This window comes from Gallus gallus, chromosome 1 (assembly GCF_016699485.2).
Source record: "Gallus gallus isolate bGalGal1 chromosome 1, bGalGal1.mat.broiler.GRCg7b, whole genome shotgun sequence".
NCBI lineage: Eukaryota > Metazoa > Chordata > Aves > Galliformes > Phasianidae > Gallus > Gallus gallus.
This window is the reverse complement of record NC_052532.1, coordinates 11,388,511-11,405,181: the sequence shown is the minus strand read 5'-3', so window position 1 is coordinate 11,405,181 and position 16,671 is coordinate 11,388,511. Positions and strand designations below refer to the sequence as shown.

General features: G+C 38.6%; 1 protein-coding gene across 9 annotated transcripts in view; it reads left to right on the top strand.

Annotated features, from left to right (window-relative positions):
* CD36 (CD36 molecule) overlaps positions 1 to 15,226 on the top strand; it is a 38,759-nt gene extending 23,533 nt beyond the window's left edge. For 4 of the 9 annotated variants that reach the window (XM_046933722.1, XM_025147445.3, XM_046933661.1 and 1 more), the window contains 11 exons: positions 990 to 1,134; positions 2,224 to 2,403; positions 2,527 to 2,618; positions 3,015 to 3,061; positions 6,495 to 6,564; positions 8,163 to 8,350; positions 9,149 to 9,267; positions 10,286 to 10,359; positions 11,080 to 11,134; positions 11,994 to 12,158; positions 12,951 to 15,226. In XM_046933722.1, coding sequence (XP_046789678.1) covers positions 990 to 1,134; positions 2,224 to 2,403; positions 2,527 to 2,618; positions 3,015 to 3,061; positions 6,495 to 6,564; positions 8,163 to 8,350; positions 9,149 to 9,267; positions 10,286 to 10,359; positions 11,080 to 11,134; positions 11,994 to 12,158 — 1,135 coding nt within the window. In that variant the 3' untranslated portion in view covers positions 12,951 to 15,226. 9 annotated transcript variants of the gene reach the window in all.
* The last annotated feature ends 1,445 nt before the right edge of the window (positions 15,227 to 16,671 follow it).

The window sequence follows — 16,671 nt, the reverse complement described above, 5'->3', positions numbered from 1 at the left end:
GAAGTGGAAAACTTTAAGTCTTTTGTTTCCAGTTATATGTGACATTAGAAAACAAACCTCCCAACTTCTAAATAGCTACTTTACACAGTAGGTCATTAATTAAAGTGGCGTGTACTCAAACCACTCTTGAGAACCAAAGATCCAGCTGCTTTGGGGGTATAGTCCACCTGCACTGGTTACATCTGTGCCGTAGGTAAATGTGCTCTGAAATTTCTGGTCCCCCCACATCCAGGCTGTAAGATCTGATGGAGCAAGAATCCATTCCAGAATGGAGCCGTTAAGAACTCTGTGGTCCCACAGTGTAGACTAACCCATACAGTGCTTGCTGGATGCCACCCCCACAGTGGGATCAGAAAGAAGATGGAGACATAAAGAGTTGAGACAGAGCCAGGAGTGCAATAGCTGGGAGATTTGTGCCTTGACTAATTGAAATATAGACACTTACAGACACACAGGAGAAGGGTTTTTGTGTTTCTTAGTGGTGTTGAATGACTGCTTGTAGTTCTCCATGTGGTTATGAAATGTTAACAAAGAAATTTCCATTATAGATTTAACCTGTAATCTCTTTCATTGGAACACAAGCCTATCACATCAAATCCCAAGAGTGTTTATTAACTATTCTGAGTCATTCCCTTCTGGTAGCCTGCAACAATTAAAAATCTTAGAGAAAATATGATTCTATTAAACTTAACTAACTCAGAACAGAGTACAGGAAGTTACAGAGTTGATTACTGAAACAGAAGATTAAGAAGTATTTGTTTGGATTTTAGTGTCAAACAAAAATGCATTAGGCATTGAGGAAATATTTACAGGAGAAATACATAGTACATGTTTACAAATATTCAAATGAAAGTTTAGAATCCTTTTAGTGGTTATAAAATGGTGAACATTCATTTTCAAAAGTGTTCAAAAAAGTTCAGTCAGGTCTGGTTATATGTTGATGCAAAAATCAGTTTTTAAAATATTCTGTTTTTATTTTGTATTTCAAGGGTCAGATATTTACCCAAAGAAAATATCACAGAAAACCCTAATGGCACAATATCGTACATGCTGCCTAACGCTGCCCGTTTTGAACCTGATATGTCTGTTGGAACAGAAAATGACACCATCACGTGCCTCAACCTCGCTGTTGTTGTAAGTCAAGAAACCAATCCATAATATCCACATTTAAATGTAGAGATACTGGAGGAAAAAGAGGAGAATTTAGCATTAATAATGCATGTTCCAAGGCCATATTGCTTTTACGTTAAGATTTCCTTATATGCCCAGGGTAATCTCAACTATAAAAGAAAACTGACTTGTTCTTGCCAATGAAAGCAAAGTCACCAGCTTAGACAGAATGCAACAAAAAGCATCCTTCTATGCAAGTTTTGTGTGGGAAAGAACTGTTATCAGTCCTGATTGTGTTGCTGTATTGTCTCCTAATGAAACTGTGGTTCCTGCATGTGAGTTTTCAGAACAACTATGAGTTCTTAGAATGAAGAGGTGATTGACATAAGCAGGAAATAATGGCCAACTGTCTATGTTCTAATCTAGACCCGCATCTCCCTTTCAGAGAGCTGCTTTTGTTTCAGTGAAACAAAGTCCTTCATGCTATGGCATTCACGAATACTGCTCATTTCCCACATACTGCTGATAAAGTACCACATAATTCTTCACTGGAATAGAAAAAGTTCATCTGTTATGTAGAATTAAAAGTTTCCAGAAAGGGCATGTTACTTTCAGAAATGTATTCTTCCAGAGCAGAAATGTATACTTCCTGAGTAAAAAATAATGGTACATCAGCAGTTGTTTGTTTTTATGCCAGATGCAGTCATATCGTTGATAGCATAATTTCATCCTATTAAGTTTAAACCACAGCCAACAGGTAACAAGGCATGTGTATTTGTACTTACATGCTTACAGTGTGTGTGAGGCTGTTGTATGTGACATATGGACACAATAGGTAACAAAACCAGAAGATGTGCAGTCCGTATTATATGCACTGGGACTTGAAGTTCAAAGAGTTTAAGGATAATCTAGTGAATGCATGTGAACAGTGAAGACAAATCTTCTTGTTTTATGCTAAGTTATATCCAGCAACTGTTTTGTTAATGAGTGTTAGCTGTAAGTAAAAATTTAACTTAAAGTGAGTTGTAACCACATTACTTACCAGCTTTGCCAGAGATTTCTTGGAGTCGGTCTGTATTTTTCATCCAAACATTAATTCTATTGCTGTTGTAGGCTGCACCTGCCCTGTATAAAAACAATTTCATCCAACTACTTTTAAATACCTGGATTAAATCTTCTAAATCAAACATGCTGCAGAACAGAACAGTGAAAGAAATACTGTGGGGATACAAAGACCCCTTCTTAAACAAGGTTCCCTTTCCCTTGGACCCAGTTCTGGGAGTCTTCTACCCGGTAAGTGAAACCATAGAGGAATTAATGATTCAGTTACAATTCTGTGAATGAAAGTTAAGGCTGCTGCTGTGAGGAGGAAAAACCTGACAGTACTTTTGTTATCCCTTCTTGTGTCTGTTACAGTATAATGGGACATCTGATGGACTTTACAGAGTGTATACTGGGAAAGAAGACATAAGCAAAACAGCAATAATTGAAAGTTATAAAAACAAAAGGTATCATGATGTTATATATATGAAAAAATGTAGGTATTTTCAAGGTGCGGTTTTTAAAACATGCCTCACTAAGAGCTATAATTAAATGGTAAGTCATAAATAACTCAAGGAAAGCTTGATCGATCTCCAGGCTTTTTGATATTCTTTTATGAGCTTGGATTTAAGACAGCTATTGATTCTTTGTTACAAGTAGTTGCTTCTGCCTTGTGTACTTAATTAGGTATATACCATTTATCCTATTCTACTGTATCATATAGTTTATCTGAACGGAATTTATTTCTGTCCTGTGCCATTGCTAAAAAATCAGGCTTATAATGGAGCAGTGAAGCTTAGTAATAATGACATGATTTACATGGTATAATTCATGAAGCATGACTATTTTTTTTTATGTTAAAGGAATCTTTCTTACTGGGAAGGTTACTGCGATTTGGTTAATGGCACTGGTGAGTCTATTAAAGCTTTTTGAAACTTCAAGTCATTTCTTAATGTTGCAAGATATAGTTAATATTGCAATATTAGAGATATTGATGTTAATTATTAATGTAATTATATTAATATTGCAATTTAATGAGATAAAAAAATACAAGTTAAGTCCTCTGGGTTCTGAGTCCTGTATTCTGTCCATTAAATGCCTATATATAAATACAACTGTATACACACTGCTGCTACTATATATGCATGTGTCTTTGTTATGTATTATACATCGTTATACACTATTTAATACACTATTTTACATATACTTAAACACTTCAGCTAGAGTAGATGATGAAGGAGAACAAGGAAAGATCTAGCTGACTATTTCTACTATCTGCCTGTTACAATGTAAGCAAGATTCTTTTTCTTTGGTATAGCATTTGAAAAACAGCATATTTTCCTTCTAGTAGTGCATATTCTTTTGCACTATTGAATAACAAGATTACGTGTACCAGAATGGACAGAAAAGTTTTTCCTGAGATAGGAAAAGAAACTGATGTGACGAGGGTAGTAGCAAGTGAAAATGGATAAAGAAGAAAGGTAACCCTAACCCTAGTCCAACCCCCCCCCCCCCCCCCCCCCACATACACACACAGTGTGGTTTAGTGTATAAACGAGTGAACTTGGCAGTTCATTTTGAAGTATTTCAAACACTTCCCAAAAATCTGAGTTTCCAAAAGGCTGTGAACTAGGAGGAATTTATTTCTTCTTTTGGGGGAGTAATTTTATTAGAGGCAATGTTTTCTTAGGTTCTGGAATTTACCTTTTTTATTATGGAACCTGAAATCCATTTGTTTTCCCACTGTTAGCTTTTTCTTCGTCTTTCTCCACAGCTGATGGAATAAACACACTCAGGTATCAGGATTAAGTGCTTCAGTCCTTTGAAAGTGAGGAGAGTTTCCTTGTTGGCAAAGGTCATTGCACAGTTTATATGAGCACTCAGAATGACTGCTAAGGAGGGGACATATGTTTAGAGAATCAGCAGGTTTAAAATGTCGTGTGAGTGAGAATTCCTTTGCATCTTGTAAGCTTTCACACCAGATCTCAGCATGTTTTCCGAGCAAAAGTAAATAATAAGATAAAAAGACTAAATAAGCATACTTATATGGTTTGAAATGAGTCCGTATTTGCGAACATTCCAGCACTGCCAAGATTTTACAATAGAGCATGTCTCCAGGAAAATCTTGGATTGTCTTTAAGGAAAAGTGCTTCTGTCAGCAGTGGGCAAGCAGCAGTGTGTAATTTGGCTTTCTGGCTCTTGCCAACTAGATTCAAAGATATCACAGATGTTTTCCATTTCTTGGTTAGAATTGCTGACTAAGAAACTGAGTTGTAGCAAAAAGTAACAAATGTATTGGTTAAAAGATTGTTACAACACCTTGCTTGGAAAATGGGTGAGACTCCTCTTACTCAACACTAGATGCATGCAATGCAGAATTATGCCTCTAAGTAGGCAAGCTGCTCTTTTCATGGCAAATGGGACAAAGTCATCAGCAAAAAGCTCTTCCTCTGGCCCTCTTGTGCTTGTCTCCCAGAAGCTCCAACTGAACAGTTTTGAGCAAAAAATGTTTAGTGCTTTTTATTAAATATGCACTTTTGAAGATTAAAGCTGCATTTCTTATAAGCACTAGGTGTCAGCTGAACTCCAAGTGAACCAAGCATCTCTAGGAAGCTTTAGACTACATATACACTGAAGCAATGGCAGCGTATTTTTTAACAGGGGACAACAGGGGAGACCTTATTGCTCTCTATAACTACCTGAAGGGAGGTTGTAGTGAGCTGGGGGTTGGCCTCTTCTCTCGTGTGACTAGTGATAGGACTAAAGGGAATGGCTTCAAGCTGCGCCAGGGAAGGTTCAGGCTGGACATTAGGAAATACTTCTCTGAAAGAGTGGTCAAGCACGGGAATGGGCTGCCCAGAGAGGTGGTGGAGTCACCGACCCTGGAGGTGTTCAAGGAACATTTGGACGTTGTGTTGAGGGACATGGTTTAGTGAGAACCATTGGTGATGGGTGAATGGTTGGACTGGATGTTCCTGTGGGTCTTTTCCAACCTTGGTGATTCTGTGATTCGTGTATTGGGATTCATATTAAGTAGGAATTGTATTTATATCCTCTGTTTTTTATGGATTTCATGATCATCGAATCGTTGAATCATAGAATCATTAATGTTGGAAAAGACCTTCAAGATCATTTAGTCCAACCATCCACCTGCCACCACTGTTGCCCACTGAAACATGTCCCTTAGTACCACATCTACATCTCTCTTGAACACTTCCAGGACAGTGACCCACCTCCCTGGGCAGCTCTTTCCAGCACCTTACCGCTCTTTCGGAGAAGATTTTTTTCCCAACATCTGACTTGAACCTCCCCTGGCACAACTTGAGGCCATTTCATGTCATTCTATCACCATTACCTGGGAAAAGAGGCCGGCCCCCACCTCACCACAACCTCCTTTCAGGCAGCTGTAGAGGAGGCAATAAGGTCTCCCATGAGCCTCCTCTTCTCCAGACTAAACAATGTCTGTTCCCTCAGCTGCTGCTTGTAAGACTTGTGCTCCAGAACATTCACAGCTTTGTTGCCCTTCTATGGGTACGCTCCAGGGCCTCAATGTCTTTCTTGTAGTGAGGGGCCCAAAACTGAACACAGTAGTTAAGACGTAGCCTCAGCAGGGCTGAGTACAGGAGAAGAGTACCTCCCTGGTCTTGGAATCGCTTGAGTTGGAAGGGAACTTTAAAGGTCATGTAGTCCAAGTTCTCTGTGATGAACAGGGACACCTACCACTAGATCAGGTTGCTTAGAGCCTGGTCCACCCTGACCTTGAATGTCACCAAGGATGGGGCGATGGGGCATTCACTGCCTTTCTGGACAACCTCTTCTAATGCCTTACCACCCTTATTGTAAAAAAATCCTTCCTTATATCCAATCTAAATCTCCCTTCTGTTTCTTTAAAACCATTTTACTTGTCCTATCACAACAGACAAATTATATAGAATCACAGAATCACAGAGCTGTTAAGGTTGGAAAAGACCTCTAAGATCATCCCGTCCAACCCCAAGCCATGCCACCATGCCCACAGACCATGTCCCTCATCTTGATCACCCCCAGGGACAGTGACCATCACTTCCCTGGGCAGCCTGTGCCAGTGCATCACTGCTCTTTCTGAGAATAAATAGATTATCAACTTTGGAAAAAAAAAAAAAAAAAAAAAAAAAAAAAGCTGCCATTATTTGGCTCACTCTCAAAAACAGTAGTTCTGTGGAGTACTTGCCATCGTACAATAACTTACCTAAATATTTTCCCAACAAGTGACTCATTATGTCTACTTTTAACTTTTTAATGGAAAAGTAACATCTGAGCACTGAGCTAGAAATTAATTAACGTGTTCTTTATTTTCTTTACAGATGGGGCATCATTTCCTCCATTTGTTAAGAAGAATCAGGTACTGCGCTTCTTCTCCTCTGACATTTGCAGGTATGCTGGCCCCTTCCTGCTGTGCATGCATGTGTGACTGCCAGTGCTCTTTCATTTTGAAGGGATCTCTGCTGGAGCTTAGATTGCTGAGGCAGTTTCACCTAACTGTTTCACCTAAACATGACTTAATGTGTGAGCTGTGCTCATGAGCTTAATTCTATCACTTTCATTTGTGTCAAGTAGTAAGCTATTCATGGTGTGTTTCATTTCAGAGAGTTACAGGTGTGTAATTTGGGAATGCCTTTGCTTATTACAGCAGACACTGCTATGAGGTGTTACAGATACTGAAACCCACAGGGTTCAAAGACCTGATCTTTTGGGATCAGGACAGCCCCTCACCTCCCTATGTGGTCTGAGCTGGCAATTTGCCCCTTTGCAGGGGCTGGCTGGGCCCATTTTGGTGATTTCTGCTGATTTCTGTGCAGAGGAGAATTTGCTATCAGCCACTAGATACTCAAAATTGTTTTCCCACAGGCTATTTTTACATATTTTATGTATTTACAAACAAACTAACCTGCTTAATTCATCCCATGCTGATGGCTTTCCAGCATGCTTCTTCTGTTATGGTTATTTGGTGTCCCTGAGTTCTCCAGTGGGATATCTTAAATCAATATGAAGAGATATTAAGAGCATCAGAGTGTATTTGTTTTGGGAGGTTCGATCCCAGTATTTATTTTGCTGCCTGGAAACATCTGCTTCCTTTTAAAAAGGGATAAAGTAGATCATGCGCTTTGTGAATTGCTTGCTTTTAAAGATCAGTGTTCTTACATGCAATTTTTTTGTTTGTTTGTTTTTTGTTTACTTTTTGTGTGTGTGTGTGTGTGTGAAGTAATTGTATCTCAAAACTGGACAGTGTTTCTCAAGTTATGGGAAAGGAAACTCATAATGTAGAAACTATAACATTCTTTAGATTAATTGGACATAATTTGAGAGATACCTCTGACCATATAATTCTCATAATTAATGAACAAAGAAGGGCAATAGCAACCTCCCAAAGGTCTGGGATGAAACAGGGTCATGGAAAAGGTTTCTGACCATGTTGCAAGAGCCAGAATCCTTCTTTACTTTGGCTGCAATACAAAGTGTTGCTGCCTTGGTTAGATTACTGCATACCAACCATATCTCTTTATTATTTTGTAATGTATCAGCAAAATAGTTTGAAGTGGTATTTTGGCTCATACGCAATGGAGTAAGGTTGTATCCAATATGCTGCCAGCACCATAAAGCTTAGATCTTTATCAACAGGTCAGGAAAACACTGTAATCAAGAGCATATATGTTGGTAACTATCTCTAATGTAGTCCAAAAAAAATTCAAACATTTGATTATAACAGTGACTGTAGAAAAGCATAGCAAAGAAGAGCTCTTAGTTTATTCATTTTGTATATATTCTTTTTTGGTATTTTTATCTGTCTTTTTGTGTCTCACTGTGCTTACCTGTGAGTGGGTACACCCCTTTGTGAAAGCACAGAATAATCTTCATTACTGAGGAACACCCTTACAAACTGCTGAACGTGGGTTCTGTGAAGTACTTGTCTCCTTTAAGAGACAAAATTCAGACTTTCAACCCAACTGACGTTTCTCCTCTTTTATATTCAGATCCATCTATGGAGTTTACCAGACCAGTAAGACCGTGAAGGGAATTCCACTGTATCGTTTCACAGTTCCTCGCGAAGCATTTGCATCACCGATTGATGTTGGAGATAACTATTGCTTCTGTACAGATCAGGTCATATCACAGAACTGCACACTGGCTGGAGTCCTAGACATTAGCTCCTGCAAAGCAGGTATGACACGGACGTGGTACTGCCAAACAGGCTGTCTGACTGGGGAGAAAGCATCTGTCCTGTAGCCAAAGTGTTGCCCCAGGATCCAGGACATTTGTGTTTATTTGCACAGTTTTCCACAGGCTACCTGTGAGAGCTTTCCATTTTTGTAGCATCTTTTCCCAAAATGATGGCTTTAATATTTCTCTATTTTGCATGGCACTATGAAGAAAAAGACACGATACTGCAGATTGCCTACTGAACTTCTCAGGAATACACATATAGAAAGGAAAGGAATGGAACTATATATAGGAACTATATGAAAGCCAGAGAGTCACAGTCTTTGTATTTATGATAATTCACACCCACTCAACTATATGCACATGAATAAAGTGAGAGACACCATCGGCTTAATTTTGCATTGGTACAGTAAAATATACGCAGTCTGCTTTTGGTGCAGGGTGGGCAGCATGAGTTCCTTTCAGGCTTGCTTTCTACTGAAACAAGATCACGAGCGTGGGGTGACACAGTGACAGGTCCTAACCTCAGTGTGAGCTAGGAGCACTCTCAGCTCCACAAAATAGACACAAAGACAGGATTTGTAACCACAATTTATTTCACCATATTCATCATGAGAGTAGAGTCACAAAAAATCTCTATTTATTCTGGTGGAAGCAGAGGAGATATTAATGACGTTTTCTAGGATTGTTTCTGTCTGCATGACAAATCATGTATGCATAGAAAATAGCTTCAGAAGATGAGTATTGAAACAAGGCTTTATGATTCAAATGATTTTTTCATTTGTTTGTTTTCAAATAGGAAGGCCAGTGTATATCTCTCTTCCACATTTTCTTCATGCAAGTGAATCTATATTGCATGATGTTGAAGGTCTGAGCCCAAATGAGGAGGAGCATGAGACATTTCTAGATGTAGAGCCTGTAAGTCCAAATATTTAATATTTCTAACTCAGTCTTTTACCAGAGGGAAAAGCAGAGAATGCAGTATTTTTATGATCTTTTTCTAAGATCTGCTCACAAAGGTGTTAAGCTTTTAGCAGGGGAAATTTAGAGCAAAAGTTTGTCCTATTCTGACATTCAGAGTTTGGAAAATAAGCTTTGATTTTTCCTTATTGGGAATACAGGATTAAATAAATTCCACAAAGTTTTGAAGCATGTTGGAATTTATCTGTGACATTCAACTACTTTATAAAAATTCCTTCAATGTGATACTTTCTTTTATGCTACTGTTTCAATAGTTAACAATTTTTGTGTAACAACTATTTCAATTTAACTGTAGCAAATGGATATAGATCAGATTGTTTCCAAGAAATTTGCTAAGCCTGAAGCACAACTACTTGCCTAATTCTAGAACAGAAGTAGTACTGTCACTGTGACTCTGGTTGTGCAACAGAGCTCCCAGACTAACGAATCTGACACCTCTGATTTTCTTTGCCTCCAATTTTACCTCTACTTCTGTTCCAGTGGCTGATATTCTTACACAAGTCAATGTGGTATGAATTGTGTGATGAGTTCTAATGTTACAAAATTTTATTTTGCTTTGAATTTGGATGAAAAGGTAAAATTCAGGACTTCTTCCTAAAGGTTTTACTCATGTGATTTTGCATTAATCTACTTCAGTGAAATCTACAGTCAAGATTTGTGTTCCTTCATTTGAAATAAAGATATTAACTCAAGTTTTCTGAATCTAATATGAGTTTTCTGGAGAACAGAGGTGAAAAAGAGATGAAGAAAAGATCTGACCTTTGTTAAGAAATGTTTGTTCTGGTGCAAAATGTTTTCTGCCCTGTGCCAATTAAACTTGCATCTCTTATTGAAGTAAATCTTTCAGCCAATTTCTGCATTCAATTTATGCATTTATGCATCCAATTAAAAAAAACAAACAAACTAACATAAATTAGAGGATTCTTTTTTTTTTTTTTTTTTTTCCATTTTTTAGACCACTGGTTTTACACTGCAATTTGCCAAAAGACTGCAAGTAAACCTCCTTGTGACACCTTCATCAAAAATTGAGTGAGTATTTTTTCATTACTTTGTTTTTATATATTTGATGTTAAAGTACACTGGTAGAAATGGGAAAAGAAGGAATGAGAATATTTCACCAAAGTTTTTCCTGTGTCTCACAAAAGCTTCCCAGAGAATATAAATTTCAGTGAAAGAGCAGCCTTCTTGTGCAAGGCACTACCCAAATATATTGACACATATCTGATTTCCCCATAGAAGCTTACACTGCAACGTGTTCTTAAAAATAACATCCTTACAAAACTCAAGTAGAGAATGAAATAGAAAGGAAAATATATTTTTCTGTAATAAATTTAATGACAGATATAATTTATGCATTCTCTGTCACTGGTTGGATTTTGTCAGAGGGGTAAAGGGTCCTCTTTCTGCTTCTCTTCTCTTCATTGGCCCAAATGTCCACATACAGCTTCTGGACATCTCTTTGGTGAATACCACACAGATTTTCAGACCCTTACTCCAACACATAGATGTGTCCAGTATTTCTTTCTTCTGACTGCTTACACATGGAAGACTAGACAGAAAGAGATAATTGCCTGATATGTAAAATGACTATTACAAATTCTAGGCTTATTTTTTCAATCCAGAGCTATACTATAGAAGTATGTCTGGGAGATGGAACTGTTAGTGGAGGTGAAGAAATGGTTAAGTAGAGACTGGGTGTATGCAACAAGCTAATGGTAACATTCTGTATGTTTTATCTTCTCATTCCAGGGCTTTATCAAAAGTTCAAAAACCTTATGTTTTCCCTATTCTTTGGTTAAATGAGGTTAGTATATCTTCTGCATATGTTCACTGTCAAAAAAGCACAAACAAACAAGAAGAGTTTTTCTGTCTTGATGCCCTGAACTTGATGAATTAATCTCATGCTATGATGTGCTTGCAGCCAGAAAGCCCAACTGTATCCCAAGCTGGATCAAAAGAGGGGTGGCCAGTAGGGTGAGGGAGGGGATTGTCCCCATTTGCTCTGCCCTCATGAGGGCCCATTTGGAGTACCGTATCCAAGTGTGGAGTACCGTATCCAGTTGTGGGGCCTCCAGCTCAGAAAAGATGAGGAGCTGTTGGAGAGGGTCCAGAGGAGGGCCATAAAGATGATCAGAGGGCTGGAGAACCTCTCCTACAAAGACAGGCTGAGGGAGCTGGTCATGTTCAGCCTGGAGATGAGAAGTCTCCAGGCAGATCTCATTGCAGCCTTCCAATATTTGAAGGAAGATTATAAACAAGGGGCAAACCAACTTTTTACACAGATAGGTAGTGATAGGACAAGGGGAAAGGGTTCTAAACTGAAGGAAGGGAGATTTAGATTAGACATCTGGGGGAAGTTTTTCATTAAGAGCTTGGTGAGGTGCTGGAACAGGCCGCCTATAGAGGCTGTGGATGCCCCATTCCTGGAGGTATTCAAGGCCAGGTTGGATGAGGCCCTTTGTAACCTGATCTAGTGCCTGATCTAGTGTTTGGCAACCTTGCCTGTGGCAGGGGGGTTGCAACTAGGAAATCTTAGAGGCTCCTTCCCACCCAAGCCATTCTATAATTCTGTGATTCTATGCACACATGCCAAGAATACATTCAGCAAATGAGATTTTTGCATACTTACCTTTCACTGACATTTTTTTTTTGCACTATTTCAGTCTGCTGTTATTGGAGATGAAAAAGCAGAAATGTTCAGAAATAAAGTCACCGGTCGGGTCCAGTTACTGGGTGTGGTGCAGATGGTATTAATCATCGCAGGTTCTGTGCTGTTCCTCGCATTCATGGGTTCCTATTTCATATGCAGATCGAAGAAATTGAAATAAGTAAGTAAGCACTAATGGCTCAGTTCTCAGCAACAACTTCTTCTCAGGGCTTAAGATGTTCAGAATCATTACATATTTATCCATTGTTATTTTTCAGGTGCTAGTAAAGTTCAGTAGTTATTATTTCAGTTCTGTTGAAAATCTAGATAATTTAGATAATGTTTTCAAATTCTCCTCCAAGCCTTAATCTTTTAGGATGCTCTTAGCATACCCAGGAGAGGATATTGGGAACTAAATCACCAACATTTCTTTTTTCCAAAAGACAGCATGATTGTTGTGACTTCCTGAAAACAGACATTCTATCTAAGACTGTTGAACACCTCAGAAACTCCTCCTGGCACTTCCTTGGGACAAAGGCCACTCAGCTGTAGATTCCTGCACTCTCCCAGAACATATCCCCGTTTGGGGTTCGAGGAATTCACTTTAAATTATATTTCTTATCAAGAGCATTGGATAGGTTTTCTCACTTTTTCTCTCAGTCTTACTGAGAGCCTAAACACCTCCTGAACATAGCTAGCCCACTGAGATGAAATATAGGTCTGTCCTGGATAGGATAACCTGGTGGTGGGAACAAGCAGAAACACGAATGTTACAGTGATTATGCTGTAGTAAGGAACCATTTTTAAGAAGACATACCTGATCACATGCTGAATTCTGATTTTATTTCACTACAGGGAACAAAAGTCTTCAAATGTAGGCAAAGGATGAAGTTTCAGTCAAGCATGTTAAAATTCAGTGACAAAAGGTATGATTTCACATGCAATGGAATTCAATGTGCTTTTCCATTTTTAGAAGACCAACTGAATAACCCAAATAAGCTGATATTTCCGAAGGCCTTCACGTCTGACATCAGAGGTCACTGTGGAAATTATACTTTCAAATAACTGATTATATGAACCTTGTTACAAGTTTTAAATGACATTCAAGGAGACTGAAGTTGAAATGTGGTTGGAATTTAGTCCACCCTCTGCCATTTATGCAACTTGCTACTTTTTTTCTACTGGGAACTACAAGACAAAGGAAAGACCCTTGCCAATGTTCTAGCTCCGAGCGCAGGCTAGGGAATGACAACACCTTTGAGCTCAAGCCATGATACTCTGATTTAAATGTTTCTTTCTGTTCCTTCAAGGAATGGAAACTGCAGCAATAGATCTGCTCTCTATCCTCTATTCAGGGATGTAAATTGTGTTGAATGTAAAGTTTGTTATGTAAAGCTACTAACTGTAAAATATGAAATTAATAAAAAGACTTACTAAAATACTTGATTTATACATTTTGTGCAGAGATGGTGTGTACATATACCACAGTCATTCATTTGTTGATAGTGCTCATTGATGTTTGGCCCCACAGATGTTTGGTAATCTGAGCTACTCCCTAACTCCTAGCCTCCACTACTCTTTGTATTCTCTGCTGTGTGCTTCTTTTTCTGGCTGTTCCTTGCATACCAGCCTCTTTGCTACCTTAGCTCCACTTCACCAAAGGCAACCCTTAGGGAATGTTCTGATACATGACATTTAAGGTGGAGAGAAAATTTTCCAGAATACTGGAGACAGAAGGAACACCAAGATAATGATCTTGATGGTCCAGAGGGTCCATCAGAGTGTTCCACATTCTTCATTTAGAGCATAAGTGAGAACAGGTAGTCCTAGTTTTCCTCTGATAGGCCATCTGCCACAAGGAAATATGTGCAATTATTTGGTTAATGAAGTGTGTCAGCCTTTAGATAAGTAGCAAACATTGCCATCTGTGCAAATGGTTTACTTTTTCATTTAATCTGAATGCCCTATCTTTGAAATTAGTGTCATTGAGACAGATGCTGAATATCATGGGGTGTCCCATGGAGTCAATGAATTCAGAACAAGAGCCTGAGTTCTGCATTTTATGAGATTTCTTCAATTTTTTGTCCTCATAAGGCTGCAAAGGAAAAGGAAAATCAAACACAGTGCAGCTTCTGATAATCTGGTGCTTGGAAATAGTACTATGATAGATTTTAATCCAGAAAAGTTTAATGTGCTAGCAAAGGACAGTATCTTTTGATAGGTGTGTTCAACAAGGTGTTTTCACCCTTTCGGAAGAAAAGAAAAAAAACAACAAAATTATCTAATCCGTCGTGTTTAATGTTCTTTGTGAACAAAGTTGTGCGGCTATCTTTGTGCATTAGAGCTGATGAATCATAAGAATCCCCAAGGACTATTAATGAGGGCAAAGTCTACATAATAAATCATGAGAGTCTCTTTTTCCAGCCATGAGTTGGAACTGCAAAGTAACAGGGCAGGAGATGCGAAAGAAGCATGACATCAAAGAGAAGTTCTGCTTTCACTTAGAAAGTTAATGCATTTGCTTCCTCATTGTGCTTTCTAGGCAATGACTTGACTGAAGACATCCCTAGAATCCTATGGACATGTCAAAAAAGTTTGAGTACTGTTAAAGCCATTGACTCACCTTCTCCTTTGCTGTGGTTCAAGATCTGACACCAAGTTTTTACACACTTTATATATGTATATATATAAGGCACTATATTTTATATATACATATTTGTGTGTGTATATATATATACACATACATTTTTTTGTGTGCCAGAACCTAATGGTGAGTTATTTTCACCAAAGGAACAACAGCAGCGCTCCTGTTGAATCTGATACACTAGCATTTAAGCTAAATTTTCTTTAGCTTGAATTCCACCATTAGCAGTTTTACATTTACTCTATCAGTGTGGCCTAGCATGATGTGGTGCTCCAGCAGCACTGATCGAGCAAGTCAAGTCCCATGATTTTGAATGTCTCAGGGCCCAATTTTGCATGCACACAAATATGTTTGTTCGTATTTATAATCCCATTGATCTAAATGCAGGTTCAGACTTATAAAATATGTTCTGCTCCTAGACTCTGCTTGAATTAAAATTAATTGTTATTTTGTTCAGAGTGTTGGTTCCAGTTATTCTTAATTGATGTAATTAAGGCTAATGTTAATTATTTGCATTTGTTGAAACTTGTGTGAGATAAACATTTATTAGAGATGTCAATGAGCTCAATACAAATAAAATAAAGCTCAAACTTTTCTTTCTGAGACCTTCATGTCTAAAATTCTGTGTTGGATTATGGACTCATTTCTTTTCCTTGGTGTTTTGAGTGCTTTTTCTTTTCCTATATGCTGATTTTATAGACTGATGAATGAACAATTTTGTGCGCAGCCTTATTATGTCATCATAGTTTGGCCCATCACTGCTACTCGGAAGTGCATATCATCTTTCTTATTGCCCTATGAAATATGATGACATACAGCATTTTTACATTGGGTTACAAAAAAGAGGAGACTTTGGGGGCAGCATGCCAAATACTCAAATGTGCCAGAATGTTGCATATCAAATACAGTGTTCCATTTTGGGCCCCTCACTACAAGACATTGGGGCACTGGAGTGTGTCTGGAGAAGGGCAATGAAGAGAAGGGTCTGGAGCACACGTCTTATGAGGAGAAGCTGAAGGAACTGGGATTGTTCAGTTCGGAGAAGAGCAGAGAAGAAGTCTGGTTCAGGGCAGACATTATTGCTCTCTACTACTACTTGAAAGGAGGTTGGAGTGAGGTGAGGGCTTGCCTCTTCCCAGGTAACTAGCAATAGGACAAGAAATAATGGCTTCAAGTTGCACAAGCGGAAGTTCATGTTGGATATTAGAAAAATTTCTTCTCTGAAAGAGTGGCCAAGCTTTGGAACAGGCTGACCAGGGAAGTACTGAAGTTGCCATCCCTGGAGGTGTTCAAGAAATGTGTAGATGTGTAGGGACATAGTTTAGTGGGCTTGGTGTTGATGGGTTGACAGACTTGATGGTCTTTAAGGCTTTTAATGATTCCGATTTTATGTCCAAACTGAAGCAATTCTGATGCCACATCAGGAACCAAGGCCAGAGAGAAGCCTGCTTTCACCTCCCTAGAGATGGAGGTGTTGGCACATCCAGCAGCACATCACGACATCCTTTGCTGGCTCTGCTGGCCCAGCAGGTTGGACTGGGAGAGGTCTGGTTATGCACTCATCCCGTATTCCCCACCCACTCCAGGTCATTATGGGTGAAAGTCATTGATGAAAATCAGATTTGGCCTCAAATGTGCCAGCCTACATAATTACACCTCAGAGCAGGTGTGCCAGCTCTTAATCTCCAGCTGCAATAATGCTTTAAAAGCCTTTCTAAAAACCTGTTCTTCCTGCCCGTGTCTGTTAAGGTAGTGTTAATATGACACTACACTGTAAAAAAAAGAAAAAAAAAATGTTGTATTGTCTGTGCTTTTAACTGGGAGGCTGGTTAAGGATTTGTTTTATTCATGGCTGTGTATGGTGATGATGTTAAATAATTTAATAACAAATGAAATCTGTTTGCACTTTTTTTTTTTTTTTTAGCAACCATAAAAACAACAAAGCATCCAAAGAAGATGAAGATGCAAATTACTCACCTTTACCAAATGCAAACTGCATTTATAAATAGATGCCATGTATTTTCTGATTTTCTAATTTCTGTGCCCTCTT